Here is a 22,151-nt window from a genome sequence, read left to right on the forward strand (position 1 = left end):
CGCCATAACAAGTATGTAACACCAGGAGGCACCATAACAATTATGTAACACCAGGGGGCACCATAACAAGTATGTAACACCAGGGGGCACCATAACAAGTATGTAACACCAGGAGGCGCCATAACAATTATGTAACACCAGGGGGCACCATAACAAGTATGTAACACCAGGGGGCACCATAACAAGTATGTAACACCAGGAGGCGCCATAACAAGTATGTAACACCAGGAGGCGCCATAACAAGTGTGGAACACCAGGGGGCGCCATAACAAGTATGTAACACCAGGAGGCGCCATAACAAGTATGTAACACCAGGAGGCGCCATAACAAGTATGTAACACCAGGAGGCACCATAACAAATATGTAACACCAGGGGGCGCCATAACAAGTATGTAACACCAGGGGGCACCATAACAAGTATGTAACACCAGGAGGCGCCATAACAATTATGTAACACCAGGGGGCACCATAACAAGTATGTAACACGAGGAGGCGCCATAACAAGTGTGGAACACCAGGAGGCGCCATAACAAGTATGTAACAACAGGAGGCGCCATAACAAGTATGTAACACCAGGAGGCACCATAACAAGTATGGAACACCAGGGGGCACCATAACAAGTATGTAACACCAGGGGGCGCCATAACAAGTATGGAACACCAGGGGACACCATAACAAGTATGTAACACCAGGGGGCGCCATAACAAGTATGTAACACCAGGGGGCGCCATAACAAGTATGTAACACCAGGGGGCGCCATAACAAGTATGTAACACCAGGGGGCGCCATAACAATGAAATTATTTTTCTTGGAATCTTTATTTATATGACAAAAATCTGACATATTAATAGGGGGTGTAGACTTTTAATATTGCCTACAATGTTATGTAATACAGTAATGTGTACCTATAACTAAAGCAATTGTTACCATCCACCTCTCGTGTCTCCCCTTTTCTCCATAGTTTGTAAGCTTGCGAGCAGGGCCCTCATTCCTCTTGGTATCTATTTTGAACTGTGATCTCTGTTATGCTGTAATGTCTATTGTCTGTACAAGTCCCCTCTATAATTTGTAAAGCGTTGCGGAATATGTTGGCGCTATATAAATAAAATTATTATTATTATTATTATTATTATTACCTTTTTACTTGCAGGTGGAGCCAGACCAAGAAACACATAGATTTCATTCCCTTCTTTTGCATCAAAGAAAGACTCAAAGTCCTGAAAAAAAAATAGACTGGTTTTAAAAATTACGTACAGGGCGAATAAATGTTGGATTCCCCTAAGATTTTGCCTAAATTATATTTCATACACAGAATAGCATTGGTTATCTGGTGACAATGGTGCCTGTCCGTATATTATTCATTATATGAGCATTCAGGAAAAATGGGCGAGTGGTAAGATCAGATGTTTGTGTGATGATCTATGACAAGGGCCGAATTGTGATAGTCTGGCCGGGTCACAGCATCTCCAAAGTGGAAGGTCTGTATGACTGTTAAATGTGCAGACATTCAATTAGCAAGGAATGCTGGGAGATTTTAGTTCTGAAGACTATAGAATTGTTAATGCAGCTCTGGCATATAAACTGTAACAAGGTGAATAAGTAACGTATGTACACAGTGACTGCACCAGCAGAATAGTGAGTGCAGCTCTGGGGTATAATACAGGATGTAACTCAGGATCAGTAATGTAATGTATGTACACAGTGACTGCACCAGCAGAATAGTGAGTGCAGCTCTGGAGAATAATACAGGATGTAACTCAGGATCAGTAATGTATGTATGTACACAGTGACTGCACCAGCAGAATAGTGAGTGCAGCTCTGGGGTATAATACAGGATGTAACTCAGGATCAGTAATGTAATGTCAGTACACAGTGACTGCACCAGCAGAATAGTGAGTGCAGCTCTGGAGAATAATACAGGATGTAACTCAGGATCAGTAATGTATGTATGTACACAGTGACTGCACCAGCAGAATAGTGAGTGCAGCTCTGGGGTATAATACAGGATGTAACTCAGGATCAGTAATGTAATGTATGTACACAGTGACTGCACCAGCAGAATAGGGAGTGCAGCTCTGGAGAATAATACAGGATGTAACTCAGGATCAGTAATGTATGTATGTACACAGTGACTGCACCAGCAGAATAGTGAGTGCAGCTCTGGGGTATATTACAGGATGTAACTCAGGATCAGTAATGTAATGTATGTACACAGTGACTGCACCAGCAGAATAGGGAGTGCAGCTCTGGAGAATAATACAGGATGTAACTCAGGATCAGTAATGTATGTATGTACACAGTGACTGCACCAGCAGAATAGTGAGTGCAGCTCTGGAGTATAATACAGGATGTAACTCAGCATCAGTAATGTAATGTATGTACACAGTGACTGCACCAGCAGAATAGGGAGTGCAGCTCTGGAGAATAATACAGGATGTAACTCAGGATCAGTAATGTAATGTATGTACACAGTGACTGCACCAGCAGAATAGGGAGTGCAGCTCTGGGGTATATTACAGGATGTAACTCAGGATCAGTAATGTAATGTATGTACACAGTGACTGCACCAGCAGAATAGGGAGTGCAGCTCTGGAGAACAATACAGGATGTAAGTCAGGATCAGTAATTTAATGTATGTACACAGTGACTGCACCAGCAGAATAGTGAGTGCAGCTCTGGAGTATAATACAGGATGTAACTCAGGATCAGTAATGTAATGTATGTACACAGTGACTGCACCAGCAGAATAGTGAGTGCAGCTCTGGAGTATAATACAGGATGTAACTCAGGATCAGTAATGTAATGTATGTACACAGTGACTGCACCAGCAGAATAGGGAGTGCAGCTCTGGAGAATAATACAGGATGTAACTCAGGATCAGTAATGTATGTATGTACACAGTGACTGCACCAGCAGAATAGTGAGTGCAGCTCTGGGGTATATTACAGGATGTAACTCAGGATCAGTAATGTAATGTATGTACACAGTGACTGCACCAGCAGAATAGGGAGTGCAGCTCTGGAGAATAATACAGGATGTAACTCAGGATCAGTAATGTAATGTATGTACACAGTGACTGCACCAGCAGAATAGGGAGTGCAGCTCTGGAGAATAATACAGGATGTAACTCAGGATCAGTAATGTATGTATGTACACAGTGAGTGCACCAGCAGAATAGTGAGTGCAGCTCTGGGGTATATTACAGGATGTAACTCAGGATCAGTAATGTAATGTATGTACACAGTGACTGCACCAGCAGAATAGGGAGTGCAGCTCTGGAGAATAATACAGGATGTAACTCAGGATCAGTAATGTATGTATGTACACAGTGACTGCACCAGCAGAATAGTGAGTGCAGCTCTGGAGTATAATACAGGATGTAACTCAGGATCAGTAATGTAATGTATGTACACAGTGACTGCACCAGCAGAATAGTGAGTGCAGCTCTGGAGTATAATACAGGACGTAACTCAGGATCAGTAATGTAATGTATGTACACAGTGACTGCACCAGCAGAATAGAGAGTGCAGCTCTGGAGAATAATACAGGATGTAACTCAGGATCAGTAATGTATGTATGTACACAGTGACTGCACCAGCAGAATAGTGAGTGCAGCTCTGGGGTATATTACAGGATGTAACTCAGGATCAGTAATGTAATGTATGTACACAGTGACTGCACCAGCAGAATAGGGAGTGCAGCTCTGGAGAACAATACAGGATGTAAGTCAGGATCAGTAATGTAATGTATGTACACAGTGACTGTACCAGCAGAATAGGGAGTGCAGCTCTGGAGAACAATACAGGATGTAAGTCAGGATCAGTAATGTAATGTATGTACACAGTGACTGCACCAGCAGAATAGTGAGTGCAGCTCTGGAGTATAATACAGGATGTAACTCAGGATCAGTAATGTAATGTATGTACACAGTGACTGCACCAGCAGAATAGTGAGTGCAGCTCTGGAGTATAATACAGGATGTAACTCAGGATCTGTAATGTAATGTATGTACACAGTGACTGCACCAGCAGAATAGTGAGTGCAGCTCTGGAGTATAATACAGGATGTAACTCAGGATCAGTAATGTAATGTTTGTACACAGTGACTGCACCAGCAGAATAGGGAGTGCAGCTCTGGAGAATAATACAGGATGTAACTCAGGATCAGTAATGTATGTATGTACACAGTGACTGCACCAGCAGAATAGTGAGTGCAGCTCTGGGGTATATTACAGAATGTAACTCAGGATCAGTAATGTAATGTATGTACACAGTGACTGCACCAGCAGAATAGGGAGTGCAGCTCTGGAGAACAATACAGGATGTAAGTCAGGATCAGTAATGTAATGTATGTACACAGTGACTGCACCAGCAGAATAGTGAGTGCAGCTCTGGAGTATAATACAGGATGTAACTCAGGATCAGTAATGTAATGTATGTACACAGTGACTGCACCAGCAGAATAGTGAGTGCAGCTCTGGAGTATAATACAGGATGTAACTCAGGATCAGTAATGTAATGTATGTACACAGTGACTGCACCAGCAGAATAGGGAGTGCAGCTCTGGAGAATAATACAGGATGTAACTCAGGATCAGTAATGTATGTATGTACACAGTGACTGCACCAGCAAAATAGTGAGTGCAGCTCTGGGGTATATTACAGGATGTAACTCAGGATCAGTAATGTAATGTATGTACACAGTGACTGCACCAGCAGAATAGGGAGTGCAGCTCTGGAGAATAATACAGGATGTAACTCAGGATCAGTAATGTAATGTATGTACACAGTGACTGCACCAGCAGAATAGGGAGTGCAGCTCTGGAGAATAATACAGGATGTAACTCAGGATCAGTAATGTAATGTATGTACACAGTGACTGCACCAGCAGAATAGTGAGTGCAGCTCTGGAATATAATACAGGATGTAACTCAGGATCAGTAATGTATGTATGTACACAGTGACTGCACCAGCAGAATAGTGAGTGCAGCTCTGGAGTATAATACAGGATGTAACTCAGGATCAGTAATGTAATGTATGTACACAGTGACTGCACCAGCAGAATAGTGAGTGCAGCTCTGGGGTATAATACATGATGTAACCCAGGATCAGTAATGTATGTACACAGTGACTGCACCAGCAGAATAGTGAGTGCAGCTGTGGGGTATAATATAGGATGTAACTCAGGATCAGTAATGTAATGTATGTATACAGTGACTGCACCAGCAGAAAAGTGAGTGCAGCTCTGGAGTATAATATAGGATGTAACTTAGGATCAGTAATGTAATGTATGTACACAGTGACTGCACCAGCAGAATAGTGAGTGCAGCTCTGGAGTATAATACAAGATGTAACTCAGGATCAGTAATATCTGTACACAGTGACTGCACCAGCAGAATAGTGAGTGCAGCTCTGGAGTATAATACAGGATGTAACTCAGGATCAGTAATGTATGTACACAGTGACTGCACCAGCAGAATAGTGAGTGCAGCTCTGGAGTATAATACAGGATGTAATTCAGGATCAGTAATGTAATGTATGTACACAGTGACTGCACCAGCAGAATAGTGAGTGCAGCTCTGGACTATAATACAGGATGTAACTCAGGATCAGTAATGTAATGTATGTACACAGTGACTGCACCAGCAGAATAGTGAGTGCAGCTCTGGGGTATAATACAGGAGGTAACTCAGGATCAGTAATGTAATGTATGTACACAGTGACTGCACCAGCAGAATAGGGAGTGCAGCTCTGGAGAATAATACAGGATGTAACTCAGGATTAGTAATGTATGTATGTACACAGTGACTGCACCAGCAGAATAGTGAGTGCAGCTCTGGGGTATATTACAGGATGTAACTCAGGATCAGTAATGTAATGTATGTACACAGTGACTGCACCAGCAGAATAGGGAGTGCAGCTCTGGAGAACAATACAGGATGTAAGTCAGGATCAGTAATGTAATGTATGTACACAGTGACTGCACCAGCAGAATAGTGAGTGCAGCTCTGGAGTATAATACAGGATGTAACTCAGGATCAGTAATGTAATGTATGTACACAGTGACTGCACCAGCAGAATAGTGAGTGCAGCTCTGGAGTATAATACAGGATGTAACTCAGGATCAGTAATGTAATGTATGTACACAGTGACTGCACCAGCAGAATAGGGAGTGCAGCTCTGGAGAATAATACAGGATGTAACTCAGGATCAGTAATGTATGTATGTACACAGTGACTGCACCAGCAGAATAGTGAGTGCAGCTCTGGGGTATATTACAGGATGTAACTCAGGATCAGTAATGTAATGTATGTACACAGTGACTGCACCAGCAGAATAGGGAGTGCAGCTCTGGAGAATAATACAGGATGTAACTCAGGATCAGTAATGTAATGTATGTACACAGTGACTGCACCAGCAGAATAGGGAGTGCAGCTCTGGAGAATAATACAGGATGTAACTCAGGATCAGTAATGTAATGTATGTACACAGTGACTGCACCAGCAGAATAGTGAGTGCAGCTCTGGAATATAATACAGGATGTAACTCAGGATAAGTAATGTAATGTATGTACACAGTGACTGCACCAGTAGAATAGTGAGTGCAGCTCTGGAGTATAATACAGGATGTAACTCAGGATCAGTAATGTAATGTATGTACACAGTGACTGCACCAGCAGAATAGTGAGTGCAGCTCTGGGGTATAATACATGATGTAACCCAGGATCAGTAATGTATGTACACAGTGACTGCACCAGCAGAATAGTGAGTGCAGCTCTGGAGTATAATACAGGATGTAACTCAGGATCAGTAATGTAATGTATGTACACAGTGACTGCACCAGCAGAATAGGGAGTGCAGCTCTGGAGAATAATACAGGATGTAACTCAGGATCAGTAATGTATGTATGTACACAGTGACTGCACCAGCAGAATAGTGAGTGCAGCTCTGGGGTATATTACAGGATGTAACTCAGGATCAGTAATGTAATGTATGTACACAGTGACTGCACCAGCAGAATAGGGAGTGCAGCTCTGGAGAATAATACAGGATGTAACTCAGGATCAGTAATGTAATGTATGTACACAGTGACTGCACCAGCAGAATAGGGAGTGCAGCTCTGGAGAATAATACAGGATGTAACTCAGGATCAGTAATGTAATGTATGTACACAGTGACTGCACCAGCAGAATAGTGAGTGCAGCTCTGGAATATAATACAGGATGTAACTCAGGATCAGTAATGTAATGTATGTACACAGTGACTGCACCAGTAGAATAGTGAGTGCAGCTCTGGAGTATAATACAGGATGTAACACAGGATCAGTAATGTAACGTATGTACACAGTGACTGCACCAGCAGAATAGTGAGTGCAGCTCTGGGGTATAATACATGATGTAACCCAGGATCAGTAATGTATGTACACAGTGACTGCACCAGCAGAATAGTGAGTGCAGCTGTGGGGTATAATATAGGATGTAACTCAGGATCAGTAATGTAATGTATGTATACAGTGACTGCACCAGCAGAAAAGTGAGTGCAGCTCTGGAGTATAATATAGGATGTAACTTAGGATCAGTAATGTAATGTATGTACACAGTGACTGCACCAGCAGAATAGTGAGTGCAGCTCTGGAGTATAATACAAGATGTAACTCAGGATCAGTAATATCTGTACACAGTGACTGCACCAGCAGAATAGTGAGTGCAACTCTGGAGTATACTACAGGATGTAACTCAGGATCAGTAATGTATGTACACAGTGACTGCACCAGCAGAATAGTGAGTGCAGCTCTGGGGTATAATACAGGGTGTAACTCAGGATCAGTAATGTAATGTATGTACACAGTGACTGCACCAGCAGAATAGTGAGTGCAGCTCTGGGGTATAATACAGGAGGTAACTCAGGATCAGTAATGTAATGTATGTACACAGTGACTGCAGCAGCAGAATAGTGAGTGCAGCTCTGGAGAATAATACAGGATGTAACTCAGGATCAGTAATGTATGTATGTACACAGTGACTGCACCAGCAGAATAGTGAGTGCAGCTCTGGGGTATATTACAGGATGTAACTCAGGATCAGTAATGTAATGTATGTACACAGTGACTGCACCAGCAGAATAGGGAGTGCAGCTCTGGAGAACAATACAGGATGTAAGTCAGGATCAGTAATGTAATGTATGTACACAGTGACTGCACCAGCAGAATATTGAGTGCAGCTCTGGAGTATAATACAGGATGTAACTCAGGATCAGTAATGTAATGTATGTACACAGTGACTGCACCAGCAGAATAGTGAGTGCAGCTCTGGAGTATAATACAGGATGTAACTCAGGATCAGTAATGTAATGTATGTACACAGTGACTGCACCAGCAGAATAGGGAGTGCAGCTCTGGAGAATAATACAGGATGTAACTCAGGATCAGTAATGTATGTATGTACACAGTGACTGCACCAGCAGAATAGTGAGTGCAGCTCTGGGGTATATTACAGGATGTAACTCAGGATCAGTAATGTAATGTATGTACACAGTGACTGCACCAGCAGAATAGGGAGTGCAGCTCTGGAGAATAATACAGGATGTAACTCAGGATCAGTAATGTAATGTATGTACACAGTGACTGCACCAGCAGAATAGGGAGTGCAGCTCTGGAAAATAATACAGGATGTAACTCAGGATCAGTAATGTAATGTATGTACACAGTGACTGCACCAGCAGAATAGTGAGTGCAGCTCTGGAATATAATACAGGATGTAACTCAGGATCAGTAATGTAATGTATGTACACAGTGACTGCACCAGCAGAATAGTGAGTGCAGCTCTGGAGTATAATACAGGATGTAACTCAGGATCAGTAATGTAATGTATGTACACAGTGACTGCACCAGCAGAATAGTGAGTGCAGCTCTGGGGTATAATACATGATGTAACCCAGGATCAGTAATGTATGTACACAGTGACTGCACCAGCAGAATAGTGAGTGCAGCTCTGGGGTATAATACAGGAGGTAACTCAGGATCAGTAATGTAATGTATGTACACAGTGACTGCACCAGCAGAATAGGGAGTGCAGCTCTGGAGAATAATACAGGATGTAACTCAGGATTAGTAATGTATGTATGTACACAGTGACTGCACCAGCAGAATAGTGAGTGCAGCTCTGGGGTATATTACAGGATGTAACTCAGGATCAGTAATGTAATGTATGTACACAGTGACTGCACCAGCAGAATAGGGAGTGCAGCTCTGGAGAACAATACAGGATGTAAGTCAGGATCAGTAATGTAATGTATGTACACAGTGACTGCACCAGCAGAATAGTGAGTGCAGCTCTGGGGTATATTACAGGATGTAACTCAGGATCAGTAATGTAATGTATGTACACAGTGACTGCAGCAGCAGAATAGGGAGTGCAGCTCTGGAGAATAATACAGGATGTAACTCAGGATCAGTAATGTAATGTATGTACACAGTGACTGCACCAGCAGAATAGTGAGTGCAGCTCTGGAATATAATACAGGATGTAACTCAGGATCAGTAATGTAATGTATGTACACAGTGACTGCACCAGTAGAATAGTGAGTGCAGCTCTGGAGTATAATACAGGATGTAACTCAGGATCAGTAATGTAATGTATGTACACAGTGACTGCACCAGCAGATTAGTGAGTGCAGCTCTGGGGTATAATACATGATGTAACCCAGGATCAGTAATGTATGTACACAGTGACTGCACCAGCAGAATAGTGAGTGCAGCTCTGGGGTATATTACAGGATGTAACTCAGGATCAGTAATGTAATGTATGTACACAGTGACTGCACCAGCAGAATAGGGAGTGCAGCTCTGGAGAATAATACAGGATGTAACTCAGGATCAGTAATGTAATGTATGTACACAGTGACTGCACCAGCAGAATAGGGAGTGCAGCTCTGGAGAATAATACAGGATGTAACTCAGGATCAGTAATGTAATGTATGTACACAGTGACTGCACCAGCAGAATAGTGAGTGCAGCTCTGGAATATAATACAGGATGTAACTCAGGATCAGTAATGTAATGTATGTACACAGTGACTGCACCAGTAGAATAGTGAGTGCAGCTCTGGAGTATAATACAGGATGTAACTCAGGATCAGTAATGTAATGTATGTACACAGTGACTGCACCAGCAGAATAGTGAGTGCAGCTCTGGGGTATAATACATGATGTAACCCAGGATCAGTAATGTATGTACACAGTGACTGCACCAGCAGAATAGTGAGTGCAGCTGTGGGGTATAATATAGGATGTAACTCAGGATCAGTAATGTAATGTATGTATACAGTGACTGCACCAGCAGAAAAGTGAGTGCAGCTCTGGAGTATAATATAGGATGTAACTTAGGATCAGTAATGTAATGTATGTACACAGTGACTGCACCAGCAGAATAGTGAGTGCAGCTCTGGAGTATAATACAAGATGTAACTCAGGATCAGTAATATCTGTACACAGTGACTGCACCAGCAGAATAGTGAGTGCAGCTCTGGAGTATAAAACAGGATGTAACTCAGGATCACTAATGTATGTACACAGTGACTGCACCAGCAGAATAGTGAGTGCAGCTCTGGGGTATAATACAGGGTGTAACTCAGGATCAGTAATGTAATGTATGTACACAGTGACTGCACCAGCAGAATAGTGAGTGCAGCTCTGGACTATAATACAGGATGTAACTCAGGATCAGTAATGTAATGTATGTACACAGTGACTGCACCAGCAGAATAGTGAGTGCAGCTCTGAGGTATAATACAGGAGGTAACTCAGGATCAGTAATGTAATGTATGTACACAGTGACTGCAGCAGCAGAATAGTGAGTGCAGCTCTGGAGAATAATACAGGATGTAACTCAGGATCAGTAATGTATGTATGTACACAGTGACTGCACCAGCAGAATAGTGAGTGCAGCTCTGGGGTATATTACAGGATGTAACTCAGGATCAGTAATGTAATGTATGTACACAGTGACTGCACCAGCAGAATAGGGAGTGCAGCTCTGGAGAACAATACAGGATGTAAGTCAGGATCAGTAATGTAATGTATGTACACAGTGACTGCACCAGCAGAATATTGAGTGCAGCTCTGGAGTATAATACAGGATGTAACTCAGGATCAGTAATGTAATGTATGTACACAGTGACTGCACCAGCAGAATAGTGAGTGCAGCTCTGGAGTATAATACAGGATGTAACTCAGGATCAGTAATGTAATGTATGTACACAGTGACTGCACCAGCAGAATAGGGAGTGCAGCTCTGGAGAATAATACAGGATGTAACTCAGGATCAGTAATGTATGTATGTACACAGTGACTGCACCAGCAGAATAGTGAGTGCAGCTCTGGGGTATATTACAGGATGTAACTCAGGATCAGTAATGTAATGTATGTACACAGTGACTGCACCAGCAGAATAGGGAGTGCAGCTCTGGAGAATAATACAGGATGTAACTCAGGATCAGTAATGTAATGTATGTACACAGTGACTGCACCAGCAGAATAGGGAGTGCAGCTCTGGAAAATAATACAGGATGTAACTCAGGATCAGTAATGTAATGTATGTACACAGTGACTGCACCAGCAGAATAGTGAGTGCAGCTCTGGAATATAATACAGGATGTAACTCAGGATCAGTAATGTAATGTATGTACACAGTGACTGCACCAGCAGAATAGTGAGTGCAGCTCTGGAGTATAATACAGGATGTAACTCAGGATCAGTAATGTAATGTATGTACACAGTGACTGCACCAGCAGAATAGTGAGTGCAGCTCTGGGGTATAATACATGATGTAACCCAGGATCAGTAATGTATGTACACAGTGACTGCACCAGCAGAATAGTGAGTGCAGCTGTGGGGTATAATATAGGATGTAACTCAGGATCAGTAATGTAATGTATGTATACAGTGACTGCACCAGCAGAAAAGTGAGTGCAGCTCTGGAGTATAATATAGGATGTAACTTAGGATCAGTAATGTAATGTATGTACACAGTGACTGCACCAGCAGAATAGTGAGTGCAGCTCTGGAGTATAATACAAGATGTAACTCAGGATCAGTAATATCTGTACACAGTGACTGCACCAGCAGAATAGTGAGTGCAGCTCTGGAGTATAATACAGGATGTAACTCAGGATCAGTAATGTATGTACACAGTGACTGCACCAGCAGAATAGCGAGTGCAGCTCTGGAGTATAATACAGGATGTAACTCAGGATCAGTAATGTAATGTATGTACACAGTGACTGCACCAGCAGAATAGTGAGTGCAGCTCTGGGGTATAATACAGGGTGTAACTCAGGATCAGTAATGTAATGTATGTACACAGTGACTGCACCAGCAGAATAGTGAGTGCAGCTCTGGACTATAATACAGGATGTAACTCAGGATCAGTAATGTAATGTATGTACACAGTGACTGCACCAGCAGAATAGTGAGTGCAGCTCTGGGGTATAATACAGGAGGTAACTCAGGATCAGTAATGTAATGTATGTACACAGTGACTGCAGCAGCAGAATAGTGAGTACAGCTCTGGGTATAATACAGGATGTAACTCAGGATCAGTGATGTAATGTATGTACACAGTGACTGCACCAGCAGAATAGTGAGTGCAGCTCTGGGTATAATACAGGAGGTAACTCAGGATCAGTAATGTAACGTATGTACACAGTGACTGCACCAGCAGAATAGTGAGTGCAGCTCTGGGTATAATACAGGAGGTAACTCAGGATCAGTAATATAATGTATGTACACAGTGACTGCAGCAGCAGAATAGTGAGTGCAGCTCTGGATTATAATACAGGATGTAACTCAGGATCAGTAATGTATGTACACAGTGACTGCACCAGCAGAATAGTGAGTGCAGCTCTGGGTATAATACAGGATGTAACTCAGGATCAGTACAGGATCAGTAATGTATTAATTTATTAGAACAAGAAGCACATCAACACTGCAAAAAATTTTGAAAAAATGGATAAAAAGCTAAACAAGAAACATGGCAAAAGTACGCATTTTGTCATGATTTATGAGAAGAAAACGCATCAAAAAATTGACACGACGCTTTTATAGCCCACATTAAAACTTAACATGCCTCCAATTCAAATTGATGTGACGTCTCTTGCAATTGGATTTGAAGTGTTTTATGTGGATTCTGAAGCAGCAACAAAAAACTCTGCGTGATCACACTCGAAGCTGCAGTTGGTTTAGTGCAGAGTCGGCACCGGGAAAGATGTCAGGTTGCAAGTATAAAGTGAGAACACAGGCGATGGGCCAGGAGACATGCAGCGCCCCAGAGATCTGGTCGTTGCAGTATGGCCCCAAGGCGAGTAGCGGTACGTCTGATGGCACTAAAGAGTTCTCCTGACCAGGTATAACCAGAACACATTACACTTCACACTCCGGCCACTAGGGGGAGAAAAAGGCTTTATTTATTGGGCCACTCCTCACACTGGTAAAACTAGGGGCTGGGGAGGAAGTTAGTGAGAAGCTGACTGGGTTGGAACCAGGCAACATCCCGTGGCAGGGGGTGTTGCAGGGAGAAGGCACAGGGGGGTCCCTGTCAGGCATGGGAACCTGGCAGGTGCCTAGCGAACAGAAGAGAACGTGCACACCTTGCGGCGGTATCCTAAGAAAGAGACAAGAAGGGAAGAATATTGTGGAACAGTGTAAACGAGATCAGCACAAAGGAGAGCCAGTAAGAGTTGTGCCGAGAGAGGAAGGCAACATCTTACTGAGGCACGTAGTCGGTGGCCGGATCACCGTAGGAGTAACTGATTTCAGGCCTTACTTCAAATTCCGCTGGACAGTTAATCATAGGTTGGCTGTCTACCTTCAACACCTACGAAGACATAGGGGGCAACATTGGGAGAGGGGTATCTCTAGGGTCCCGGAAGACCTCCAAGCCTTCCCATCAAACGGGTGGCGTCCTAGCCATAACATATCTGGGGGACGTTAGAAACTAGTAACATCTGGAACCAAAGAACGAGAGAGAGAGAGGAAGCTGTAGAGAACGAACGAAAGAGAACAGCAGTTGTGAGGACTATTCCGAATGCTCAGCAGGGTAGGACTACAACACACAGGCGCTAGTGGTAGGCAACGATTTCCATCTGCGAGGGAAACTCTGGATGTGCCCATCGGACCGGCCGGTCTCTGATAGCCTGGTTGAACGTGCTCTGGACTGAGGATCCTGAAGCCTTCAGTAAAGAGGTAAAGAGACTGCAACCCTGTGTCCTCGTTATTGCCTGCACCTCACACCATCACCATCCACCTCACTGGGAAGCCCTGGGGATATACTTCACCTGTGGGAAACCATCACGATCCACCTCACTGGGAAGCCCTGGGGATATACTTCACCTGTGGGAAGTTATACCATCCAGCTGCCATTCCATCACCCCAGTGGACCCCACAGCAGCGTCGGTCACCCTGACCGAACACCACAGGTGGTGTCACGAACCCCTGACAGACTGTACAAATCCCTTTACTGGACGCCCCTTAGCAGGGTCACGGACCGGGTCTAGCCACCGTGACAGCCTCAGAACCGAACCAGAGAGGCCCGATACCGAGAACTCGTGGCCCTGTGTCTGGGGGCGCTCTAGACGTACCACAGGTACCAGGCAACAGAACCACGGGGAGAATCAAAATTAATGCCGCAACCAAGCAGGGGTGCAACTATTACTGTCGTAGGGAGAACCACTGAGCCCGTACAGGTGCGCTATTTTCGACAGTAGGTGAGTCCTTACTTGCACCTCCAGTTGTTACTTATTGTGGGGCACAACGATGTCCCTTCATTTTGTCACCATGTCGGGAGATGGATGAACACCGAGCAACTCATCAAAGGAGCGGAGCAAGGTGAGAGATGCAGCATAATGGGGGCCACAAGGGGGGCAGTATTAACATATTGTGACAACATGTGGGGGCATTATTACTAGAAGGGGACCACATATGAAAATTATTATTAATTTATAGGGGTCATATAAAGGGGCAAAATTACTACATGGGGGTCACACGGGAGGACATTATTATTGTATGGGCCGGGTGTAACATAGGGAGACATTATACTTGATTGGGAATCAAATTTTGTCCCGGCGCCTACAGGACTCTCGTTACAGCACTGAAGTCCAGCCGGTGTCAGAGTCATCAACAAACAGGGCAGTGTTACAAGATATCCCATGATCTACAGTGAGGTGGTGATGGCCGAGTCCCTTTAGATAGACCTTCAGACTGATGTTATATAGGATTGCCCAAAAATCATATTTCTTTTATGCAGATGTGGTGCCTTTGGTCCAGGATGGCTCAGCTGTAGGTGTTGTGTGCCCCGGTTTGGGGCCTCCATGAACGCTATGTATTTTACCCTAATAATATGCACTCAATGGCATATCCCATAATTTTATTAAGTTGAAGGCTCATAGATGCACAGCATAGGCCTATACTTTGATGCATATTATGGTTGCTGACATGGGTCCTTCACAGATCTGATGGTGCATGGATTTTGGTCCATGATGATACTTCTGTGGGCTAGTCCCAGGCTAGTCATTCACGACTATCAGTGTATGAGAAGGACCACCGTAGGATCTCCGTGAACTTTGACACCATGTCGCTCTTACCCCACAATACTGCTCCTCATTGAAGATCTGGGGAGGGAGAGGGATCCCATTTTGGGGCTTCTTCTCTCCCGGCACGTTCTCCCTCATCCATTGCCGATTGTCATCGTTACAAGCAATATCTTTCTCTTCAAAGTCGATTCTGTTCGCCTCCAGAAATCCAACCACTTCTTGTTGTTTCTTCTTGATCTGCATGTAGAAGAGCAGATAAAATTATTGTTGCGTCCTATAAAAATGCCCAAAATACCCCCCCCCCCTAATTAAATAGATTTTGCGAAAAAGGTAAATCAAGGGGACTGAATATTCCTAGTATGAGTAAAAAAAATCCTGAACTAAATTTGTCACTATCAGACTATGGTCACCTGAAAAATGCGCATGTTACTTTTTTTTAACCACTTCACAGTTTTGGAACCTTAAAGGGGTTAAAAGAAGTAACAAAAGTCTGATCATGTGCCCAGCAGGGCTGTTTTTACATTGCTGTGCACTATATTCAATTTTAGCACTACCACAAAAACTACAGCAAAAAACGATAGCGAAGTCGCTTGAGGAAAAAGACTGCCGACATTTTCTTCAAGTGTCTTCGCCTAGAAAAACTTGACGGCTCTGCCGGAGTAACGTTCATGTTTTGTGCATACACTCTTAGGCCAGTTTCACACGTCAGTGGCTCCGGTACGTGAGGTGACAGTTTCCTCACATACCGGAGCCACTGACTCACGTAGACACATTAAAATCAATGCATCTGTGCAGATGTCATTGATTTTTTGCGGACCATGTCTCCGTGTGCCAAACACGGAGACATGTCAGTGTTCGTGGGAGCGCACGGAGAGCGCATTGATTTTAATGGGTCCGTGTAAAACACGTACCGCACACGGATGTTGTCCGTGTGCAGTCCGTGTGCCGTGCAGGAGACAGCGCTACTGTAAGCGCTGTCCCCCCCACTGGTATAAGATATGAATAATCGTGTTTAAAATAAAGCTCCATGTGCCCACCGCTCTCCCACCCCCTGTGCGCCCCCCCGCTGTTGTTAAAATACTCACCCGGCTCCCTCGCTGGCTGGCGCTGCTTCCTGTCCTGGCCGCACTGTTATGATCTGGTGGCCTAGGAGCAGCATGAGATGGACTCTGGAGAAGGTGGTCCCTGTACTGACCGCAAACCCTGAACCTAGCAGCGCAACTAGAAGTAGCCGTGGGGGGTACCTGACACTCCCTAGACCCCTCGGCACAGCCTAAGATCTAACTTCCCCTAAAGACAGAAACAGGAAACCTATCTTGCCTCAGAGAAAATTCCCAAAGGATAGATAGCCCCCCACAAATATTGACTGTGAGAGGAGAGGGAAATAACATACGCAGATATGAAATCAGATTTTAGTATAGGAGGCTATACTAGCTAAAAAGAAAGAATAGAACAGAGTACTATGCGGTCAGTATTAAAACACTAGAAAATAACCACCACAGAAAATACAAAACACCACATCTGACTAAAGACATGGAGGGTATATCTGCTGCATCTCCAGAGACACAGCTTGGCTGCAAAAAATCCTTCACAGACAAAGCTGGACAAGACAAAAACATGAATATGCACAGAACTATAAGGTCCACAGCAGGTGGACAGCAAAAACAAAGCCAGGACTTATCTTTGTAGAAAAGCACAGCAAACTGGAGAGACCAGCAGGGAAGTGAATCCTCCAAAAACAATGGACAACTGGCAGGGACTAAAGAGTCCTGCAAAGCTGTATACCCCAGTCAGTTTTGCAATTAGTAGATACACCTGTCCAATCCTGCAGTCCAGGCACAACTGCATTACCCTCTACAACCACCGGAGGGAGCCCAAAAGCTGAATTCACAACAACATACATTACATTACTGATCCTGAGCTGAATTCACAACACCGCACCTTCTACTTTATGGGCGGTCACGTGGGGCCGCCCATTACAGTCATGAATATGCGGCTCCACCTCCCATAGGGGTGGAGCCACATATTCATCATTGTAAATGAGCAGCCCCACGTGACCGCTCATACAGTAGAAGGTGCGGCCAGGACAGGAAGCAGCGGCAGCCAGCGAGGGAGCCGGGTGAGTATTTTAATAACAGCGGGGGGGGGGGGGCGCACAGGGGGTGGGAGGGGGCTGGGCACATGGAGCTTTATTTTAAACACGATTATTCATATCTTCTCTACAGCAAACGCTGCTGCAGGGAAGATATGAATCGCGACTTCAGCACCAGATGCAGGGGACAGCGCTAAACTTTAGCGCTGTCTCCTGCACAGTGCGTGTGGTACCCAGTGGTCACATGTGTGCCACACTGATGTGCCACAGAAACGCAACGGCACATGGACACGGATAATTCCGGTACCGATTTTTCCAGTACCGGAATTATCTGGACGTGTGAGACTGCCCTTAAGGAATAAAAAAAACTTTCCTCAAAAACTCTTCAGGACGTTTTCTACTTTTCCTGAGGGTATGTGCACACAACATCATTTAAACGTTAAGATTTTCAAGCAGAATACGCATCAGCAAACTCTGGCACTTTTGTCTTCCTGAAGCATCTTATATGTAGGCTTTTTTCTCCGGTCTTTTCCTGGGCATTTTTTTGTTTTGCATTTTTTTCTAAGGTTTTCTAAGAGTGATTTTTACATAGAAATGCAATGCAAATGTTCATTCTTTTGAGCGTTTTCTGATATGCTTTTCAGGCAGTTTCCGTCCAAAAAAACTTTGTGTGCACATGCACTTAGGTTACGTTCCCATGATGAGCTTTTGGTGAGTTCTTGATTTTCCGCACCCATTAAGTAAAGCAGGTTACTTGCGATTTTTAATAAATTTGCAACATCCAAAACTCACCAAATACCGGTCATGGGAACGTAGGCTTAAACAGTAAGGGTATGTTTCCACGTGCAGGAAACGCTGCGTGTTTGACGCTACATAGAGCTGCAGCGTCAGACACGCAGCGTCCAGATGTTACAGCATAGTTGAGGGGATTGAATGAAATCCCGTCTCCACTATGCGTGGTAACACGCACGCGGCGGCCCTGCGACTCTGGACTTGCGGCGCGTCTTTTAAGATCGCAGCATGTCCGTATACCTTGTGGCGATGCTGCGTCGCCGCAAGGTACAGCACAGGGCCCTATGGTGGGGTGCGATGATCCCGGATGTGTGCTATGAACACATCTGGCATCATCGCGTCCCAGAAAGGGGGCGGAGCTTAGCAAAGAGCGGGTTTGCCGCTCCGACGAAACCGCCGGCCATCCTGATCGTGGACACGTACCTTAACAGGTTTGGAAAAAAAAAATTCCTGAAGCGCTTTTTGCAGCCTTTTGATTGGACAGTGCATAGTTTGGAGAGATTTCCTTCAGTATCTGATTCAAAACGATGTCATGCACTTTCTTTTTTTTTCCACCAAGCGTTTTTTCAGGGTAAAGAAGGTAAAAAAGAAATATTTTTAAAAAAACTCACATGAACAGTAATTTGGATTTCCCATAGAAATTAATTGGAAGGGTTTTCCAAGAGTTTTTAAAGCAGTTTTTGAGTCTGATTTTGAAGAGGATCTGATACAAACAAAAAAAATAAATACTCGGTGTGAACATAGCTTTCCTATACCAGGAGTGGGTGAAGACGCTGCCACAATGTCCCAGCAGCTTCTCCTTCTGATACATATAAATGCATACTTTGCTGGCCACTCCTGACACCAATGGCAGCAAAACAAAAGATTGGACATCTTAAAATTCAGCAGCCAATCCTTTTTTTTTTTTTTTTTTTGGGGGGGGGGAGATTTGGGACTCCCCCAACCCACATACACATTAGATGGATGGCTGATTCATATGTTTACTAGGGTAACCATTTTTGGGTACATTCAAGCCCTACTTAGCTCCTTGTGGGAGTGTCACAACCTAGAAACGCCCCAGCCGGCCCCAGAGCTCCCACTTTGGGCGGGGTTTACATTATCTTGTGACCTATTTGGCCCAAGATTCCCTGGAGATCTATGTATATGAAAGGGAAAGATAACTAAATATTGGTGCAAAATGAGTAATATTATTTGTGGGGACCTGTACTGAGGGCCACTAAAGCAAATGGCTTGTCCATCATCCTTTAGCTTCACTTGCCGAGTCAGTGGGCAGTTTGGCCTCCAAATAAAAGCTGAGTGCAGCCAATGGTAGCCAAGAGGGGTTGGCTGTCCTACCAAAAAAAAAAAAAGTGCAATGGCAAAATATGCAACTACATAGGCATCTATACTATAACCGGAGATGTGTCCTTCAGTCCGAAGCGTTCAGCGCCTGCACAGTGTGACGCTGGAGGATGCGCACACCGCACTATGGCGCTATTTTATTGAAGACACTGTGTATATGAATTCACAGACACAGTGTGTCCAATAAAATGGCGCTGGAGCGTATTGCAGTTCACAAACTTGCTGGGTCCGTATGCCGCAATATATACTGCCGGCCAATCATAGGTCAGCAGCTGACGTCGGCGTGCACATGACTGGGTGCATGGTAGTGATGTCTGACGCCACCCGTCGCTTGGACGCTGAAGTCAGCTGCCGGATTCAGAAGACGACAACACTACAGGGGAGCTGGGGAAAGGTGAGTAGGAGCGTTTATTGTTTTTTTATTGTTTTTTTCCTATGTATTGAGCAACAGCAGCGCAGGCAGCAGGACATACAGTACAGACCAAAAGTTTGGACACACCTTCTCATTTAAAGATTTTTCTGTATTTTCATGACTATGGAAATTGTAAATTCACACTGAAGGCATCAAAACTATGAATTAACACATGTGGAATTATATATTTAACAAAAAAGTGTGAAACAACTGAAATTATGTCTTATATTCTAGGTTCTTCAAAGTAGCCACCTTTTGCTTTGATGACTGCTTTGCACAGTCTTGGTATTCTCTTGATGAGCTTCAAGAGGTAGTCACCGGGAATGGTTTTAACTTCACAGGTGTGCCCTGTCAGGTTTAATAAGTGGGATTTCTTGCCTTATAAATGGGGTTGGGACCATCAGTTGTGTTGTGCAGAAGTCTGGTGGATACACAGCTGATAGTCCTACTCAATAGACTGTTAGAATTTGTATTATGGCAAGAAAAAAGCAGCTAAGTAAAGAAAAACGAGTAGCTATCATTACTTTAAGAAATGAAAGTCAGTCAGTCCGAAAAATTGGGAAATTTTGAAAGTGTCCCCAAGTGCAGTTGCAAAAACCATCAAGCGCTACAAAGACACTGGCTCACATGAGGACCGCCCCAGGAAAGGAAGACCAGGAGTCACCTCTGCTTCTGAGGATAAGTTTATCCGAGTCACCAGTCTCAGAAATCGCAGGTTAACAGCAGCTCAGATTAGAGACCAGGTCAATGCCACACAGAGTTCTAGCAGCAGACACATCTCTACAACAACTGTTAAGAGGAGACTTTGTGCAGCAGGCCTTCATGGTAAAATAGCTGCTAGGAAACCACTGCTAAGGACAGGCAACAAGCAGAAGAGACTTGTTTGGGCTAAAGAACACAAGGAATGGACATTAGACCAGTGGAAATCTGTGCTTTGGTCTGATGAGTCTAAATTTGAGATCTTTGGTTCCAACCACCGTGTCTTTGTGCGACGCAGAAAAGGTGAACGGATGGACTCTACATGCCTGGTTCCCACCGTGAAGCATGGAGGAGGAGGTGTGATGGTGTGGGGGTGCTTTGCTGGTGACACTGTTGGGGATTTATTAAAAATTGAAGGCATACTGAACCAGCATGGCTACCACAGCATCTTGCAGTGGCATGCTATTCCATCCGGTTTGCGTTTAGTTGGACCATTATTTATTTTCCAACAGGACAATGACCCCAAACACACCTCCAGGCTGTGTAAGGGCTATTTGACCAAGAATGAGAGTGATGGGGTGGTACGTCAGATGACCTGGCCTCCACAGTCACCAGACCTGAACCCAAGAGATGGTTTGGGGTGAGCTGGACCGAAGAGTGAAGGCAAAAGGGCCAACAAGTGCTAAGCATCTCTGGGAACTCCTTCAAGATTGTTAGAAGATCATTCCCGGTGACTACCTCTTGAAGCTCATCAAGAGAATGCCAAGAGTGTGCAAAGCAGTCATCAAAGCAAAAGGTGGCTACTTTGAAGAACCTAGAATATAAGACATATTTTTAATTGTTTCACACTTTTTTGTTAAGTATATAATTCCACATGTGTTAATTCATAGTTTTGATGCCTTCAGTGTGAATGTACAATTTCCATAGTCATGAAAATACAGAAAAATCTTTAAATGAGAAGGTGTGTCCAAACTTTTTGTCTGTACTGTATACCAGTATGAGGGGCATATACAAGGATGAGGGGCACAAACAATGATGGGGGATATATTCAGGATGAGGAGCATATACAAGGATGGGGGCATATACAAGGATGGGGATATACAAGGATGGGGGCATATACAAGGATGGGGGATATACTCAGGATGAGGATGAGGGGCATATACAAGGATGGGGGCACATACAAGGATGGGGGAGCATACAAAGATGGGGGATATATACTAGAATGGGGGGCACA

General features: G+C 44.1%; 1 protein-coding gene across 2 annotated transcripts in view; it reads right to left on the reverse strand.

The window, feature by feature from the left end:
* Positions 1–22,151, reverse strand: part of LOC138675359 (adapter SH3BGRL-like) — a 55,553-nt gene that overhangs the window by 28,302 nt on the left and 5,100 nt on the right. The window contains exons 1-3 of one of the 2 annotated variants that reach the window (XM_069763486.1): positions 18,889–18,994; positions 15,633–15,818; positions 1,137–1,217 (exon numbers count right to left, since the gene is read on the reverse strand). In XM_069763486.1, coding sequence (XP_069619587.1) covers positions 1,137–1,217; positions 15,633–15,818; positions 18,889–18,954 — 333 coding nt within the window. In that variant the 5' untranslated portion in view covers positions 18,955–18,994. Of the gene's footprint in view, positions 1–1,136; positions 1,218–15,632; positions 15,819–18,888; positions 18,995–22,151 lie in introns of those variants that run through there. The other variant, XM_069763487.1, reaches the window with a different exon arrangement.

Source organism: Ranitomeya imitator, chromosome 4 (assembly GCF_032444005.1).
Source record: "Ranitomeya imitator isolate aRanImi1 chromosome 4, aRanImi1.pri, whole genome shotgun sequence".
NCBI classification, from domain to species: Eukaryota; Metazoa; Chordata; class Amphibia; order Anura; family Dendrobatidae; genus Ranitomeya; species Ranitomeya imitator.